The following is a 17,976-nucleotide window of genomic DNA, read 5'->3' as shown; positions in this document are numbered from 1 at the left end:
GCTAAAACCGCTCAATAAATTTGGTATTGATGGAACGTACCTCAAAATAATAAGAGCTATTTATCGCAAACCCACAGCCAATATCATACTGAATGGGCAAAAACTGGAAAAATTCCCTTTGAAAACTGGCACAAGACAGGGATGCCCTCTCTCACCACTCCTATTCAACATAGTCTTGGAAGTTCTGGCTAGGGCAATCAGGCAAGAGAAAGAAATCAAAGGTATCCAGTTAGGAAAAGAAGAAGCCAAATTGTCCCTGTTTGCAGATGACATGATTGTATATTTAGAAAACCCCATTGTCTCAGCCCAAAATCTCCTTAAGCTGATAAGAAACTTCAGCAAAGTCTCAGGATACAAAATTAATGTGCAAAAATCACAAGCATTCTTATACACCAGTAACAGACAAACAGAGAGCCAAATCAGGAATGAACTTCCATTCACAATTGCTTCACAGAGAATAAAATACCTAGGAATCCAACTTACAAGGGATGTCAAGGACCTCTTCAAGGAGAACTACAGACCACTGCTCAGTGAAATCAAAGAGGACACAAACAAATGGAAGAACATACCATGCTCACGGATAGGAAGAATCAATATCGTGAAAATGGCCATACTGCCCAAGATTATTTATAGATTCAATGCCATCCCCATCAAGCTACCAATGAGTTTCTTCACAGAATTGGAAAAAACTGCTTTAAAGTTCATATGGAACCAAAAAAGAGCCCGCATTGCCAAGACAATCCTAAGTCAAAAGGACAAAGCTGGAGGCGTCACACTACCTGACTTCAAACTCTACTACAAGGCTACAGTAACCAAAACAGCATGGTACTGGTACCAAAACAGAGCTATAGACCAATGGAACAGAACAGAGTCCTCAGAAATAATACCACACATCTACAGCCATCTGATCTTTGACAAACCTGAGAGAAACAAGAAATGGGGAAAAGATTCCCTATTTAATAAATGGTGCTGGGAAAATTGGCTAGCCATAAGTCGAAAGCTGAAACTGGATCCTTTCCTTACTCCTTATACGAAAATTAATTCAAGATGGATTAGAGACTTAAATGTTAGACCTAATACCATAAAAACCCTAGAAGAAAACCTAGGTAATACCATTCAGGACATAGGCATGGGCAAGGACTTCATGCCTAAAACACCAAAAGCAACGGCAGCAAAAGCAGAAGTTGACAAATGGGATCTAATTAAACTAAGGAGCTTCTGCACAGCAAAAGAAACTACCATCAGAGTGAACAGGCAACCTACAGAATGGGAGAACATTTTTGCAATCTACTCATCTGACAAAGGGCTAATATCCAGAATCTACAAAGAACTCAAACAAATATAGAAGAAAAGAACAACCCCATCAAAAAGTGGGGAAAGGATATGAACAGACATTTCTCAAAAGAAGACATTCATACAGCCAACAGACACATGAAAAAATGCTCATCATCACTGGCCATCAGAGAAATGCAAATCAAAACCACAATGAGATACCATCTCACACCAGTTAGAATGGCAATCATTAAAAAGTCAGGAAACAACAGGTGCTGGAGAGGATGTGGAGAAATAGGAACACTTTTACACTGTTGGTGGGATTGTAAACTAGTTCAACCATTATGGAGAACAGTATGGCAATTCCTCAAGGATCTAGAACTAGATGTACCATATGACCCAGCCATCCCACTACTGGGTATATACCCAAAGGATTATAAATCATGCTGCTATAAAGACACATGCACACGTATGTTTATTGCGGCACTATTCACAATAGCAAAGACTTGGAATCAACCCAAATGTCCATCTGTGACAGACTGGATTAAGAAAATGTGGCACATATACACCATGGAATACTGTGCAGCCATAAAAAAGGATGAGTTTGCGTCCTTTGTAGGGACATGGATGCAGCTGGAAACCATCATTCTTAGCAAACTATCACAAGAACAGAAAACCAAACACCGCATGTTCTCACTCATAGGTGGGAACTGAACAATGAGATCACTTGGACTCAGAAAGGGGAACATCAGACACCGGGGCCTATCATGGGGTGGGGGGAGTGGGGAGGGATTCCATTCGGAGTTATACCTGATATAAATGATGAATTGATGGGTGCTGACGAGTTGATGGGTGCAGCACACCAACATGGCACAAGTATGCATATGTAACAAACCTGCACGTTATGCACATGTACCCTAGAACTTAAAGTATAATAATAAAAAAAAAACACCTTTCAGTTTTGTTATATGTTTTTCAGTTATTACGTCTTCTTCAAGCATATCATAGTTTATTGGTATAATCTTTACCCAACATTTGCAATTCATGTGATCAAAATGCCATACCTTTCCTATTACAGATTTAGTTTTTGACATTTTTGTGAGAATTATTGAAATGAAAAGCATAAAATAGGTACACTAGTGCCTAACTCATAAGTGATCGATAAGTAATAGTAGCTGTTTATCTAGTAGTGTTTTATGAATGGCACAAAGTAGTATATCATCATTTTCTTAAATTTGCGACTTGGAATGAAATTTACTAAAATTTGTATTTGTGAAAGCAGATGTTAAAATTTTCATTGTGGAGAAATAATCAATATGAACATTTACAGACCCAGAAATCAGCAGTGACTCAGAGGATAAATTAGATCTTGTAATGAATGGTAAATTGAGTGAGTCAACATGGAAAAAACGGTCATTCAATAGTGGAAATTATTACCATTTTTATTTTGGTACTTTCAGATATAAGTACAGTTTTTTAAAAATGTGGTCACGATAATATTCTCTTTTTAGAAACATTTAGATGTTGACTTAGTTTATCGTTGTGAGAATTTCATAAAAGCATACTTACGAATTAAGCAATAAATGTTAATTAGTAACCATAAGCTTGAGCTTTAAGCTAAGTTGGATAAAGTTTACAAAAACATCACTAAAGTAAGTGCATAATAGCAAAGGTAGTTTTATATTTTTGATGATTAAAATACAAAACAAAATGTTTCCCAAATCGAAGAGGGAATATTCAAAATCAGAAGCCCTGGTTTTTTATGATAGCTATTATTATTCTACTTCTGCAACAAAGTGATGATTCTGTCGTCTTCTCTGCTCAGGCACAGATTGGAGGAAAGGAGAGGAGCACAACAATCAGATTGATAGCAAGGTTCCCTTTGCCTAAGAGTCAGTATTTTTAAGACACTCAGACATTTCTTTGAATCTTAGATGGGTATTTTGGAGATTTATTTTATGTGATTTGATAGCCATGTTAAATTTCAGTTGGACTTTTATTTGCGACTTAAATATGTCTCTTAGGATTCTTGCCATCACTTGTCTTTTTCCTAGGTGACCGTGGGCCATTTGCTATTGTCCCTCTTGATGTAATGAGTTGTCCTAATCACATTAGGTGCCACTGATAAGATACTGGACTTTGCTGGGATATGAGTGAGGTTCTTTTTTGTCCTTTTTCCCAAGTTGTTGCCTCTCACTCCTATAACTGGTTGAGTGTGGCGAGAGTGGTGTATGATTTATGAGTATATTCCTTGGAAAAGTGTATTTTGCATTTCAAAATAGCTAGAATAAGATGATCTGGAGAGGTGGAGAGGGTTGAGCTAACTCTGAGATTCTGCAGTTCAGAGTTGAATTAGGTGGCTCCAGATAAATTGTTGAAGGATCTGAGAGAGTTGGTGGTACAGAGGAAGTAAAAGCCTGGGATTCTCCAAAGGCTATCATTAGTTGTCGCTCAGAGCTATGACTCCAGGATTTCCATTTGCATTTCTTAGAGTCCTTACACCCTCCTGGATGTTTCCTCTACTCATATTTCAGGCATGGCATGTGTCAGGCTTGCCCTCCAGTTTTTCTCTCCCCACACCAGGGAGCACCCCCTTTGGTTTCCTTAGACTGGTGCTGAGCAGTAGTTAAGAGGGTGATGCCTTTTGTTTTCTGTTCTCTCTCTCTGATCCACCCAGTGAGGGAAGGCTCTGAGAAGAGCAACATCATTTTGAGAGTGGTGCTAAAACCCTGTAAGCTTGAGTGTTCTGTCCTCCTAAAGCTGTGGTATGGCCCAGCCTCCTGACGGTGATCTACTTGTTTTTATTTTTTCTTGCTGTCTCAGAAAATATTCTAAAAATGCTTAATATTATTTTATAAATACAGGTATAAATAATATATATGTGTACTACTCTTCTGACAAATTCCACACATTACAGATATAAAGTAAAATTCCTCTGGCATCTGTGTCTGTCTCCATCCACTCCTCAGGAGAGGAATTCAGATATATGTGCAAGCATACATGCACCACACAGTCTTAAAACTGTAGAAAAGTATAGTATTGTGTTTGTGTCGATTTCAGCATAGTTTATCATGCTATACAAATGCTACATTTAGCTTTTTTCTTCTGATGTTTCTCTGCCAAGAGAGACAGTTACCTCATTCTTTTCATTTGTGACACAGCATTCCATAACATGGGCGTATGTGGTTTTATTTATTCGTTTCCCTGTTGTTCCTAGCGCCAGTTTGCAGTGAACATGGTGGTGCATGCCTCCTGGGCTCACCATTTTGTACATCTCAGCTAAGTACAGTGGGGAGGAACTGCTGTGCACTAGAGTATCTGTCTTTAATATTAAATATGTATTACTTTCTTGGCTTCTAAGGTGAGCGTGCCATTTTGAAAGAGAGTTTTGGGTTGTTTTAAAGAGTTTTTGGGGTCTGTAAGCCTGTTGTGCCTTATTTCACTCAAATAGCTTTTGGAAGATATCAGATTTCAGTTCAGTGCCCTCTCCCCTTAAAAACAAAACAAAACGAAATCTAGAGGTCTTCTCTCTACTCACTACAAGGCCTCTCCCAGTCCTTGGTTACAGAGTAACTTGAGCCTTCTTCAATAGTTGGTCTGCCAGTGAGGCATGATGATGTAGTGGTGTAGTCCTGGTTCTGCCAGTCTTGTCCTTGGGAAAGTGATTTCTTCCTTGGCTTAGGGTCAGGACAAAAGGAGTCATTATATATAAAGCTTGTAGTAAACATATGGTACATAGTAAGCATCAGTAACTCTTGGCTTCTGTCACTGCCACATAGCTGCCACCCTACACTCAGCATACATTTATTATACATGTCTACGTGCTGGGAACATGAAGATAAATAAGACATGGTCTCTAGCCTTAAGGAACTTACATTCTAACATGCATGTAACATGTATGTAAAATGAAAGTTCTTACTCTCTCATCTTTCCAGCTACTTAAACTTTATCCATAGTCCAGTTTGCTTTCCTCCCACGTCAGCTAACTTCTGCATGATAAAGGACAGGCTTTCATATCTTAGCTATTTCTGTCTAACAGTGATTCAGTACTTACCATGTACCCCAAATGTTGTTAGAACTGTAATGCAAAGATGGTATATAAGACATTCTGTATTTATGAGAAGCTGACATTCTGTAGGGAGATAAAAAACAAACAAAATCCTAGCTCTGGGGGTGAGACTGGAATCTACACCATCTATAGAACACTCTGATGTAGTGGAACCTTCTGAAGGACTCTTTCTGGTCTTTTTATTACCACTTTTCACCTGTGAACTGGCTCTGTTCTACCTTGCATTGCCTATGTGAATAAGGATAAACACCTCCATTCTCTCTTCCAAGGAGGAGAGAATTAGCAGCAAGAAGGCACATATTTCTTTATTGAAACCTGGGAATGGCATCACTCGTTTCTTTCTCTAGTGACTAATCTTGTAAAGTGTTGAAGAAAAACCAGAGGGACTTAGAAAGCCCTGGCCATTCATGCCCAGGTGAAGCCACTTTAGTAAAAAAAAAAAAAAAAAAAAAAACATTTTTGCTGCCATGTGGTGCACGGGTAAAACAGACCACTGGATACTGCTGGTTTACATTCCTCCTTCCCAGGATATTCTCCCTTCCATTGCATGAGCCTCTTTGGGAAAGGTACAACTTAGGGAATTACTGACACAGAATAGAAACAGTTGGCAGTCCTTTCACTCTCTCACATATACTGTTCTTTAAAAAAATAACAAATTATCATTGAGAACTCAGGGATACCTCCTTGTTTTTATGACCATTACAGGTTTTGTTTGGCTTGTTCATAATAAGCATGCTAAGTTTAATCTTATTTTAAAAGTCTGTCCTGATACAAACTTTAAATTGGTATCTTGCTGAATTGTGAATGGACATAAAGTTCCTTTTAAAGAGCTTTAAGTGTTTGTTGCCACAACAGGATCTAAGTATAATACTGAGCTTGAGAAAGATGATTTTCTCAACAGAAATACTTTCTGAAATGTGGAATTATTATTTTTTCCTTGAAGCATGTTCTTTTATAAATGCTTTCTGGAGGTACATGAATTAAAATTAATGATGTTCTCTTTTGTTAAGGCTTTATTTCATTTCATGTATTCTGTTGCTCTTTGAGAAAATATCTAATCTAGAGAGAAGAAAACATAAAACAGTATACTAAAAACCCAATGGATGCTTTTAGTAAATTAGAGTTTACTTCTTGTCATCAGCCATGCTCCCTAGTGTTACATGAATACCATCATGCTTGGTGCTACATTTTGTGTTTTAGATGTTTTTGGTTCATTTGTAGATGCTTATCTGTTATTATTAAAATTCCATATACATTTCATTTTGGCTTTACAAAACTATTTTGGTTAATGTAAGCATACTGAAAAGAGGGATTGCATTTAGAGTAATGCATTTCCTAGGTCATAGAAGATGCTGTTATTTATTGTCAGTTATATATGTGATTTTTTTTTTCAACTTCTCAATAGTGGTGGAGATATTTGGGTCATCTGTCTTTGCAGGTACTTGTAATAACTGTCATCAGGAAATGTACATGTGTAGGTAACTGGCAGAGGTTAGTGGTTCAGACTATGGCCATTAAAAAAAAAAAAAAGGCATCACCTGGGTGCAGTGGCATATGCCTGTAGTCCCAGTTACTCAGGAGGCTGAGGTGGGAAGATTGCTTGAGCCCAGGAGTTGGAGGCCAGCCTGAGCAACATAATGAGGCTCTCTCTCTCTCTCTCTCTCTCTCTCTCTTTTTTTTAAATAAAGGACATTCCACATTTCCTCACCCATGGAGATGGTACTCATAATAGTTTTATGAATGTAGTAAGAAACTGAAGTTAGCTCCATTTGAGTTGGAAGAGCAGTATATACCAGAAAGAAATTCAGTGAGCATTCTGAAGATTGTGTTCCTAGAGGCTTCAGCCCATTTAAGTGTTATTTATTACTAGATTGTTATTTATATTTTAGAATTTCCATTGTACTTTTCAGATAAATCTATGGTGCTTACACTAACTACATTACATTCTTTTTTTTTTTAACAGAAATGTCTTAGCTTCTGGAAGTCCATTTTATTCACTAACACATGCTAAAAGGCTTCAGCAATATCCTTCCATTCTAGAAAACAGCAATCTGATCCTTTTTTTCTCCTCAATCATTAACAAGATTATGCATTTGGGGTTGAGATGATCCTCCTTGAACAAGTAGCCAGAAATCATTTGTTCCAATTTCTTCTCAAGGTGCTGAATTAAGTCTCGCCTCATAAATCTTGCGGCTTCCTTGATGATGGATTCAAAAAATCATTTCTTGACTTCCATAGGTCCTTGCAGTCCTTCAGGCAATTTGAAGAGTATTTCATATTTTCGTCCAAAGTGTCGAATTTCCTTCACTAATTGACATTTTATATCAACATTAATTTCTTCTTGGCTTTTTGGAAAAAGGAGTATTTCTGTGACTTTTAGGTCGTCTCCAGAGAAATTCCTGGTAATGATTCCTCCTGCAGGTGCATTTCTACCAGGTTTCTGCATCAGCCCATCTTTGCTGAAACCACTGAAGTCATCAAACCAAGAATCCAATTGGCTTGGTGAAATACCATCTCCTGCCATAAGCTTCTTTTCCTTGGACATGGTAGAGTATCCAATAAGGCTGTCTCCTGCTCTTTGTTTCCTTAAGAACAGGGCCATCTTTTCTGCCTTTTCTGAGATGAAGGACTCTTGATTCCCTATGACATTTAAACACGTTTTCAGGTTCTACAGCAACCTTCTCTGCTTTATCAGTCATTGTTTCCAGAAGGACTGATCCAGTATGGCCCAAGGGGAATGGAAGGGAAACTGCCTGCCATGGCGTGCCCTGCCCCAGCCAAACACTGGGAACACTGGGAACCTGTGTGGTGCGCCAAAGTCCTGAAGAGAAGCCTTGTGTTCAGTAGGACTGCGGGTGCCAGCCCGGAGAACCATGGAGCCTGCATTTACATTCTTTCCCACAAACCTCACAGAGTTAAACTTCCTTTCTGTAACTCTTTGCTATCTCCTTCTGTTAAGTTCTGGGGATTCTTCTTGGCCTACTAGGAAAAAGTCTTCCTTACCCCTTTCCTCCCTTCTGCATTTTCCCTTTTTTCCTTTCCTCAGAAAGCTTCAGCTTTATTAAATAGAATAATGTCACTCTTTCTTCTTATGACCACTTTCCTAATTGTTCTCTTTAGAAGGTCCTGTAATATCTCTCACACACCCTTTTTAAAAAAATTTTCCATAGGTTATTGGGGTACAGGTGGTATTTGGTTACATTAGTAAGTTCTTTAGTGGTGATTTTTGAGATTTTGGTGCACCCATCACCTGAGCAGTATACACTGCACTCTGTTTGTAGTCTTTTATCCCTTGCCCCCCTCCAACCCTTCCTCCCAAGTCCCCAAAGTCCTTTGTATCATTCTTACGCCTTTGCATCCTCATAGCTTAGCTCCCACATGTCATTGAAAATGTACAATGTTTGGTTTTCCATTCCTGAGTTACTTCACTTAGAATAGTAGTCTCCAGTCTCATCCAGGTCACTGCAAATGCCATTAATTCATTCCTTTTTATCTCATACACCCTTGATCTGTATTAAGTGTGTTGGATTTCCTCTTAACTTCTCTCTCCATCTATGAAATTGACCCAAGGCCTCACTGAGGACCTGAAGATACAATTAAAGTAGAATGACAGAGAGTAGTAAACACTTCAGGCTTATCCAAACGAATGTTTGATATGTTGGGGACTTTTTAAAGCTGTCTCTGCTTTATATAACAAAGGACAAAATGGATCATTTCATAGCAAGGGGTCGTCAGAGATACTAAACTCAACTAAAATTGATTTAACTTCTGAAGAGCTTTCCAGATTATAGTCCACAAATACTAATATTTTAATATCACTTTCGGCCATAAACCATCTCATTGGATCTCCTGTCTCTTTTCCTAGCAATAATACACTGTCACTTGAACCAGCAGAATGTAAACTTTACTGGCTCATAATGTCTGGTCTGTAAGGAGAAAATGGTGAAAAAGTAGCCTAGAATGGCTCTTTTGGGGAATGGTGGTGCAGGTGAGAAGTGGACTGGCCTGTAACTGGGCAGCCCTTTTTTCATTTCATGTCCTGTTTCCCCTCTAGAACTTGGAGAGACATTTACATGTTATACATCATCTACATTTTTCTCATCCCAGCTGCTTCATTCTTTAGTTGAATAATATGCTCCCCTGAATAAATGCTATCTACCTTCTGATAGTTTTTTAAAAAGAAAAGTTAAATTGTCATAGCATTTATTATATGAGAGATGTTAAGACAGGAAGTAGAAAACAAGAAAATGTATGTAACTTTGGAAGGAGTTCTATATATGTATATCTATATCTATCTATCTATATATGTGTGTATATATATATATATATTTTTTTTTTAGGACTAGAAGGACAGTCTGTGGAAGTTTCCAATATTGTGGACATCCGAAAAGTATATAACCGTGAGATTGCAATGAAAATTTCTTCTGATATAAAAAGCCAAAATAGATTTTATACTGACCTAAATGGATACCAGGTAATTTTCCTTTAAAATGTTTAAGTGATGGTTGTATTGGTGTATGATTCTTATATGTAATAATGCCCCAGTTAATTTTGGATCCTTTGACAAAGTATACCTAAAGTTGCAAATTATTTCTAAAATAAAACTGAATTTTGATAGATAATTGCAGGTTCTACAATTAGAATAAATATTTGGGAGACCATTTTTTTAAGAACATCTTTTTGTAAGGATTTATTCGTTCAAAGGGTAGATTTGGTGACCACTATGAATGTTAAATATCTTGATGCTAAATCTGGCTACCAGAAAGGAAACATAATTAGGGATTGATGGATTATTATACTTTTTGGGATTTTTTTTTTTTTACCTTTTTGTTTTCCTTTTTTGAGACAGAGTCTCGCTGTGTTGCCCAGGCTGGAGTTTAGTCGCACGATCTTGGCTCACTGTAGCCTCTGACTCCCAAGTTCAAGCGACTCTCCTGCCTTAGCCTCCCTAGTAGCTGACACTACAGGCACACACCACTAGACCCAGCTAATTTTTGTATTTTTAGTAGAGACAGGGTTTCACCATGCTGGCAGGCTGGTCTCGAACTCTTGGACTCAAGTGATCTGCCCACCTCAGCCTTTCAAAGTGCTGTGATTATGGGCATGAGCCACTGTGCCTGGTCTGTTTTTGTATTAGTCCATTCTCACACTGCTATAAAGAAATACCTGAGACTGGGTATTTATAAAGGAAAGAGGTTTAATTGACTCACAGTACTGTATGACTGGGGGGTAGCCTCAGGGAACTTATAATCATAGTGGAAGGGGAAGCAGATAAGTCTTACATGGCTGCAGGCAAGAGAGAGAAAAGCCCAGGGGAACTACCATTTACAAAACCATCAGATCTCATGAGATCTCCCTCGCTATCAAACGAACAGCATGGGGGAAACCACCCCCATGATCCAGTCTCCACCCACCAGGTCTCTTTCTCAACACCTGGGGATTACAATTCAAGATGAGATTTGTGTGGGGATACAAAGTCTATGTCAGTTTTCCTCATAAGGAATTGATTCATACCTATTAAGTTTATTCCTTATATATTGATTTAATGTATGATCTAATAATGGGCTGTTGGAAATTTCAAGAAAACTCTTCCTCTGTCTTTATGTGTGTTTGTGTATACCATCATACGTACACAGACACACATGTATACATATACATAGGTATATTTGTTTAGAAATGGGCAGGTATATATTTAATCAAAATTTTCATGAAATAGTTTCAAACTGTAGTAAGGAAGTTGATTTATACAGTCTTATCAGATTGTCAATTCTCCAATTTAATAGAGCACTTTTGATTGTTACCTAAATCTCAGGTTTTCTGAGTGTATGTGTTTGATAACATATCTTTGAAATACCATTAAAACCATAAGCATGTTTTTAAAACATGTTTTAGAAATTTCTGGCTGTGAATAGAAATAATTTTACAATAAACACTTTTGCTTTGATTTTCAACTGGGGGTGGGTGAAAAAGATTTTAATAATTTTCTCTTCTACGATTTCCTGCAAAAGTTAAATTTAAATTTTTTCCAAAACATAAAAATTTTCAGCGTCGTTTCTGAACTAGCATGTTAATTCGACTACAGCCATTTGGATTCCAAATAAAATCTCAACTTTATGGTGATTCATTTTTTTATATACAAAAGGAAGTCTTTTAAAATCATACAAAACCAGTTATTTGTATTTGTGGGTGTAGACATGAATTGAATGAGGAACTTAGTAAAACCGAATAACTAAAAATGTGAATTTTCTTTTGGAGAATGGAACGTTTGACTAAAAAAGAAAATATTACTTTTAAGTCTGTAATATTTCTGCTTTTAAAATTGGCCGTTTTTTAAGCTTTGGATATAGTAGTACTTGGGCAAAACTAGATATCTAGCTCCACCAGTGAGGAGTGGGGGTAGCAACAACACAATTGTGATAGTTTTACATTCTTAAAAATAATTTCACTTATACAAGTTAATTTGGTTTGGAAAGGAAAAATACAGAATTCTTTTAAGGTAGGTTTACTTTTTTTTTTTCTTTAAACATTTTACAGTTGTAGCTTTATCAGTTTATTAATTTCTCAAGGCTGCCATACAAATGGAATCATGTAAAACAACAAAACTTTATTCTTTCACAGTTCTGGAGACTAGATTTCTAACATCAAGGTATTGGCAGGGCCACATTCCCTCCAAAGGCTATAGGGAAATATCCTTCCTTGCCCTATCCCAGCTTCTAGTGGTTGCCTATGCTTGGCATTCCTTGGTTTGTGTATGCATCACTCCCGTCTCTACCTCTTTTGTCATATAGAGTTCTCCCTATGCCTGTTGTATCTGTCTGTCTGTGTCCAAATTTCCCTCTTGTAAAGATGCCAGTCATTAGGTTAGGTCCCAGCATAATCCAGAATGACCTCATCTGTTTCTGCAGAGGCTCTATTTCAAAATAAGATCACATTCACGGGTTGTGGGTGGACAGGAATTTGAGAGAGGGAGGCATTATTCAACTTAGTACAGCCAGTAATTTGAGGGAGACATTGCAGGGTTTTTGGGAAGATTAAAGATAGATTTGTGAAATACTCAGGACCATGCCTTTCGTTAATGGGCACTTAATACATGTTAACTATTATGGTAACTTTGTACCTCTTCTTTTCTTCACTTTTATGTCTAACTTTAATGAGTTTAAATGAGGAGATGACATTTTTATGTGGTATCATTAAGATTCACTGATAACAGGGTTCTGAGCTTAGAGTCAGTCACTGTGACCCAGATGGGCTTTGGGGTTACTGACAGTCTTTCCCAAAAAATAGAGTCATATTTCGAACATTCAGGTACTAGGCTACAAGGAATTGGAATTTGGAACTATCTACATTGAAACTAATCAAAAAGAGTAAACACTGAATGGTTTTTAAATATAAATATGCATTTGATTATAATGTAGTATCTTAGAAGATTTGGTGTGGAGATCTGTGGTATTTATTAAAACCAATTCAAGAATAATAAGAGATATTTCTTGAAAGGTGATAGAGAGCCATTATACTTAGCATTCATTACAAAAGCAGTATGTTAGATTTAGATGAGAAATGAATACTTAATACTTTTATAATTTGTTTTATGCAAATATTAGAGAGTTAGAAGACTTTTAAGCATTTTTATTCTGAATTTAAATAGGAATGCCTATTTTAAAAATCTGGGCGAGTTCTACCTTTCCGACCTAAAAATTGTTTTCTAATATCCTTGTGGTTTTTCTTTATATTGTTTTAAATAATGCTTTAATTTTTAAATTATTTCTTCCATTGAACGAAAAAGGAAGCTTTGTCTTAAAGCTCTTAGAAAGAAAAATCACCTGTCCTCCAGTTTTTAAAAGAATATATGTAAATATCACTTTTTGTAGATGGAATTGTTGTGTTTTATAGATTCAACCTAGAATGACACTGAGCAAATTGCCTCTTCAAGCAAATGTCTATCCCATGACCACAATGGCCTATATCCAGGATGCCAAACATCGTTTGACACTGCTCTCTGCTCAGTCTTTAGGGGTTTCAAGTTTGAATAGTGGTATGTATTGCTTACACTCTTTTTCACTCTGAAAGGTTTCAGTTCCAAGTGTATACTTTTTCTGTTGGTCAGATGTGGTATAATCTCTAGTTAAAACCTCCCTGTCTTCTTTTCAGCTTTTTTCTTTCAACAACCAGACTATTAAGTTTGGGTTTTGTGAGAACAACATAAAAAGATGAATCTCCTAAATCTTCAGATGAAGAACAGGAGACCTAAAATTCCATGTCAAGATTTCTTTTTAAAGATAATTTGCTTCTCGTAATAGTGTTTACTTTGCAGAGGTCTCTATCATCATCATGATTTAATGGATGTGGAAGCTCAGATTCCGAGGTTTAGATAAGTTGCCTACGTTTGCAAAGTTGAGAAGTCGTGGTTCAAACTTAGGTCCTTCTGTGAATCATAGTCTTTCTATTCTGCTACCACCTGAAAGAAGGAAGGGAGTAGAAATTACAGAGATATGGGGATAAAGAGATATGGCTTTAAGGATTCCAAAAGAGAAAAAGTAATGCATAGGAAGTGAGAGAAAATAGTCAATAGACACTGATTAATTTTTGCAAGTCTTTCTATTGAGAGACTTTGATCTTTTATAATACATATTTTTAATTGGTTATCATACATGGTATCATTGGTCTTCTTTCTTACATTCTAAGAGTTCATAGAGATAAATGTCTGAAGGAGCCAGATAAGTGAGTGCACATGCCTAGTGTGTCCTTTGACACAAGCCCACTTTTTACATGAGGCGTATACATGCATTCTGTAACTTACACACACACAAACTGCTACTTCTCATTTTTCTTTGTGGCCTTCATTAGATAAGATCATGTAAACTCATGCCATAAAGACATGAATTCAGTTATGAAAATAGTAATGACTCCACATCAGGGATCCAGTAGGGAGGGTTAGAGACTTGAGCAAACTGAAGAGCATGTTCCCAGTGTGCAGTGGGGCAGCATTGTTGCTGTGTGGTTAGGGGCCCAGTGTTGCTAAATTCAATTTTTGAAGAAGAGTCCAGAAGTCTGGAATTTTCTGTGATGTTGTTCAATCTGAAAAATATTGATATAATTTGTTAAAAAACACTATGTTGACAAAACAGAAAACATTTTTGTGCCGTACATGACTCTTGAGCCACCCATTTTTAAACACTGCCTTGAATTCTCGAAGCTGTGCCCTCAATAGAGGACTAGACAGTAAGACTCAAGCTGTGATGAACAAAGCAGCATTATCTCACTTCCTGGTAAAGACAAGCTAAGAAATAAAGTTCCTCTGTTTCTGCTATAGCCACCAAATACCTTAGTATTTGAATTAAAGCAATTTGAGTACAATCCAGGAAATCACTAAGTGCCAGTCACATGTTATATGTACCAACATTTGGAGACAGGAGAAGAGTTAGAAATTACCAAGAGGTTGATATGCCAAATTGAATAGGTATGATATACCAGTCATACCTATCTACAGCTTGTCACTTCACACCCAATTTAATCCCTGAGCCTAGGGACTAAATCTTGGACAGTTGTCTTTTAAATTATGAAGGTAGTGACAATGAGATTTCTACTCATCTCTGGTAATTTTAGGTACTAGATACATAAACTCAGAAGAAAGAAGCTAAACAGAGTTGGTATGACTATGTAATAGTAGTAATTGTTAGTCTTTTGTGTTTGCTATTTCCCTTTTGTACCAAATGATCATTTAATATAGTAATGGATATGAATGAATATGCATGTATTTTTAAGTATATAACTTCAGTTTTTTAAGTCTTACTTGAGTATTAGCTTAAGTGTATGTATATATATATATGTATGTATATATATGTGTGTGTATATACATATATGTGTTTGTGTGTGTGTGTATACGGCTCTAGTTGTTTTTTTTTTTTTATTTTTTAATCTCGTAATAATTAGCTTCCAAAACTTGAGCTAGTGGAAATATGGAAATATTGCATAGCAAATGAAGGAACCAGGTATGACCCCTTTTAAGCCAGAAAGGCAGGACAGTGGTGCTGCCGCTAATACAATGTCAGAGAAGCAAGAGAGTATATCATGAGTGCGTCCACATTCTAGGGCTTCTTCAGCGACCTGCTTCATATCAAGTAACCTAAATTTTATTTGTAAACCTTTTTTAGACCTACCCATCTGTGTGTATTTTACTACTCTCTGTGTGATGTACATTTCCTAATAAACCTCATAAGCATTTTTGATTCCAAATGGTGCTACTAAAAGTTTTGGAGAACTTAATTGACTGTTTACATTAATGTTTTGGAAAAAAATTTTCATTGAAATTTTGATCTGTCCTGTCTCATTTTTAAATTTCTTATCAGATATTGTGAAACATTACTAAAGAAACACAGAAATACTCTTCTGTTTTTTGAATTTGTAGGAGCTACTTTGAGCTATTATCAAGAGAAAGCCCATGGTGTAGTGGGTTGTATAAATCCACCTCCTTGACTAGAGGGGAAATATAGAGCAAGACATCATGGCTTCTACTTAAGTGATGCTCAATGAATGTCAGTATTAAATAACTCTGGTCAGTTTTGCTTGTTTGTTTGCATATCAGGTCAGATTGAAGTTATCATGGATCGAAGACTCATGCAAGATGATAATCGTGGCCTTGAGCAAGGTGTCCAGGATAACAAGATTACAGCTAATCTATTTCGAATACTACTAGAAAAAAGAAGTGCAGTTAATACGGTATGAAAAAATAACTAGCATGATCTGATACTGAAATTATGACTTTCCGCTTTTAAAATTTTTTGAATCATTTCCAATATTGAGATTTCTTTATAGTAGATGTGGCCCACATTCACAGAAAGAGAACTTCAGTTATAAATATCATGTAAGGTTTGTACTTAGGTCTTTCTGTTTTTTATATTTGCTTATTATGTAGATAAAAAATAATGACAGGAAGTCAGCTTGGGTAAATATTTCTGAAATTATTTTGAAATAATTGAAAAATTGAGCTAAATAAAAGTTAAAGAATAGAACTTAGTCATATACTTAGGAGATTAAATTTGGTAAACTTTATTTGAAATCTTAGTAAAATTTATTTGAAATGTTAGTGTACTTATTCTAGTCTTAGACTCTTCAGTTGAAAATGTATTTATATGTAGGTTTTCCATGTTTGATTTTTATTCCTCAAAGCAAAAATCTAGTACTCTGTGTTGAATGGTCTGGCACAAGCCCAGCTGGACCTGAATGACCTGACGATATGCTTGTTCCGGTAAAGTTACCTTCAGAGTTCTCCATAAGTTATCACGCACCCTGAACATGGGCTTTTTCTTTTTGCTCTATTCTCCTTTCTGCACTGACCATTGCAAGTCTTTTCTACTCTTTTCAGCCAGTGACTGCACCTTTCACTTTATAGAGAGAACAGCCATTAGACAGGGCTCTCTGTTCCAGTTACCTAACATCTACTCCCACCCTTCCCGTCTTTCCTCCTGATACATTAAAAAGAGACTTTACCATCCATCATCCTAGGCAGGTCCCACCACTTGTCCTTGGAACTTACTCTCTTCAACCACCTCAGCATCCTTTTACTATTCATTCTCTCTCTCTTTCTCCATTGTTCCTCATATCCAACACTTCCTGGGAGATTCTTTCTGTTAGCTTTTGAACACTCTTTGTTTTCTTCTGTTAAAAATAGAAATGGAATGCAGCCTTCCTTCAGACTCTTACTTCCATTTCCGGTAAGCTACTATCCTCTCTCTCCTACCCGATTGAGCCAGAGTTTATGAGATGAGTTTATTTCATCACTTCCTTCTCACACTCAATTTGTTTCAGTCTGGCTTTAGCCTCCATCATATTATGAAAGAGCTCTTTACGATGTCAGTAGATCCAGTGGATATTGACTTTTGTCATCTTACTTCACCTTTCAGCAGTATTTGACACTGGCCATTGTCACTCTGTAAAATACTGCCTTCCCAGGGCTTGTATGGATCTGTGCAGCTTGGTTTTCCTCCCACCTCTCTGGCAGTTCTTTATCTCTCTATTAGTTCTCTACTCAGCCATGAAATCTTAGAGCTCTCAAAGCATGACCCCTGGCCTTCTCCTTTTCTTATTTTTTATGCTATACCTTGGCTATCTCTTTTACTCCCCTGGTTTTGTTTGCATCCTCCACACAGGTAGAAGCCACTAATATATATCTCCAACTTAGGCTTGTCTCTGACCTCCAGATTCATTTATCTAATTGCTTCCTGCCTGTTTATAAGGACACCTCAAGCTTGACATATCCAAAACACTCATCATCTCTCTTCCTTCCCAAACCTGACCCATTTCCAGTGTTCCCCCCAGTCAACAGCAACCACCGTCCATCCAACTCCAAGACAGACATGAGTTCTGCCTGATAGACGCTTCTTCCCATCAGCCTTTTCTCACAGAGTAATTGCCATCACCTATCTATCTCATTGCCTGAATATTTAAAATTTATAATCTTTACTTCCACCACCCTAATCTAAACTAACTTCCCGTATTTCCTGGGTCTAGCCTATACACATCCACCCTGTTCTCTTTCTGCCATATGTCTGTTCTTAACCACCCAGAAGGCAGAATGTTTTTTGTTTTTTTGTTTTTTTTTCAAAACCACATGTAACTTTATCGCTTCCTGTTGAACC

The 17,976-nt window shown here is 36.9% G+C and overlaps 1 protein-coding gene across 1 annotated transcript in view; it reads left to right on the top strand.

The window, feature by feature from the left end:
- The window catches only part of MAN2A1 (mannosidase alpha class 2A member 1), a 192,438-nt gene that overhangs the window by 148,291 nt on the left and 26,171 nt on the right, over nucleotides 1-17,976 (top strand). The window contains exons 17-19 of the mRNA XM_030926978.1: nucleotides 9,682-9,815; nucleotides 13,232-13,373; nucleotides 15,924-16,057. Of these exons, the coding sequence (XP_030782838.1) occupies nucleotides 9,682-9,815; nucleotides 13,232-13,373; nucleotides 15,924-16,057 (410 nt within the window). The remainder of the gene's footprint in view (nucleotides 1-9,681; nucleotides 9,816-13,231; nucleotides 13,374-15,923; nucleotides 16,058-17,976) is intronic.

This window comes from Rhinopithecus roxellana, chromosome 3, assembly GCF_007565055.1.
Source record: "Rhinopithecus roxellana isolate Shanxi Qingling chromosome 3, ASM756505v1, whole genome shotgun sequence".
Classification (NCBI taxonomy): Eukaryota; Metazoa; Chordata; class Mammalia; order Primates; family Cercopithecidae; genus Rhinopithecus; species Rhinopithecus roxellana.
The sequence above is the reverse complement of the archived record's forward strand: the minus strand, read 5'-3'. Positions and strand labels throughout refer to the sequence as shown.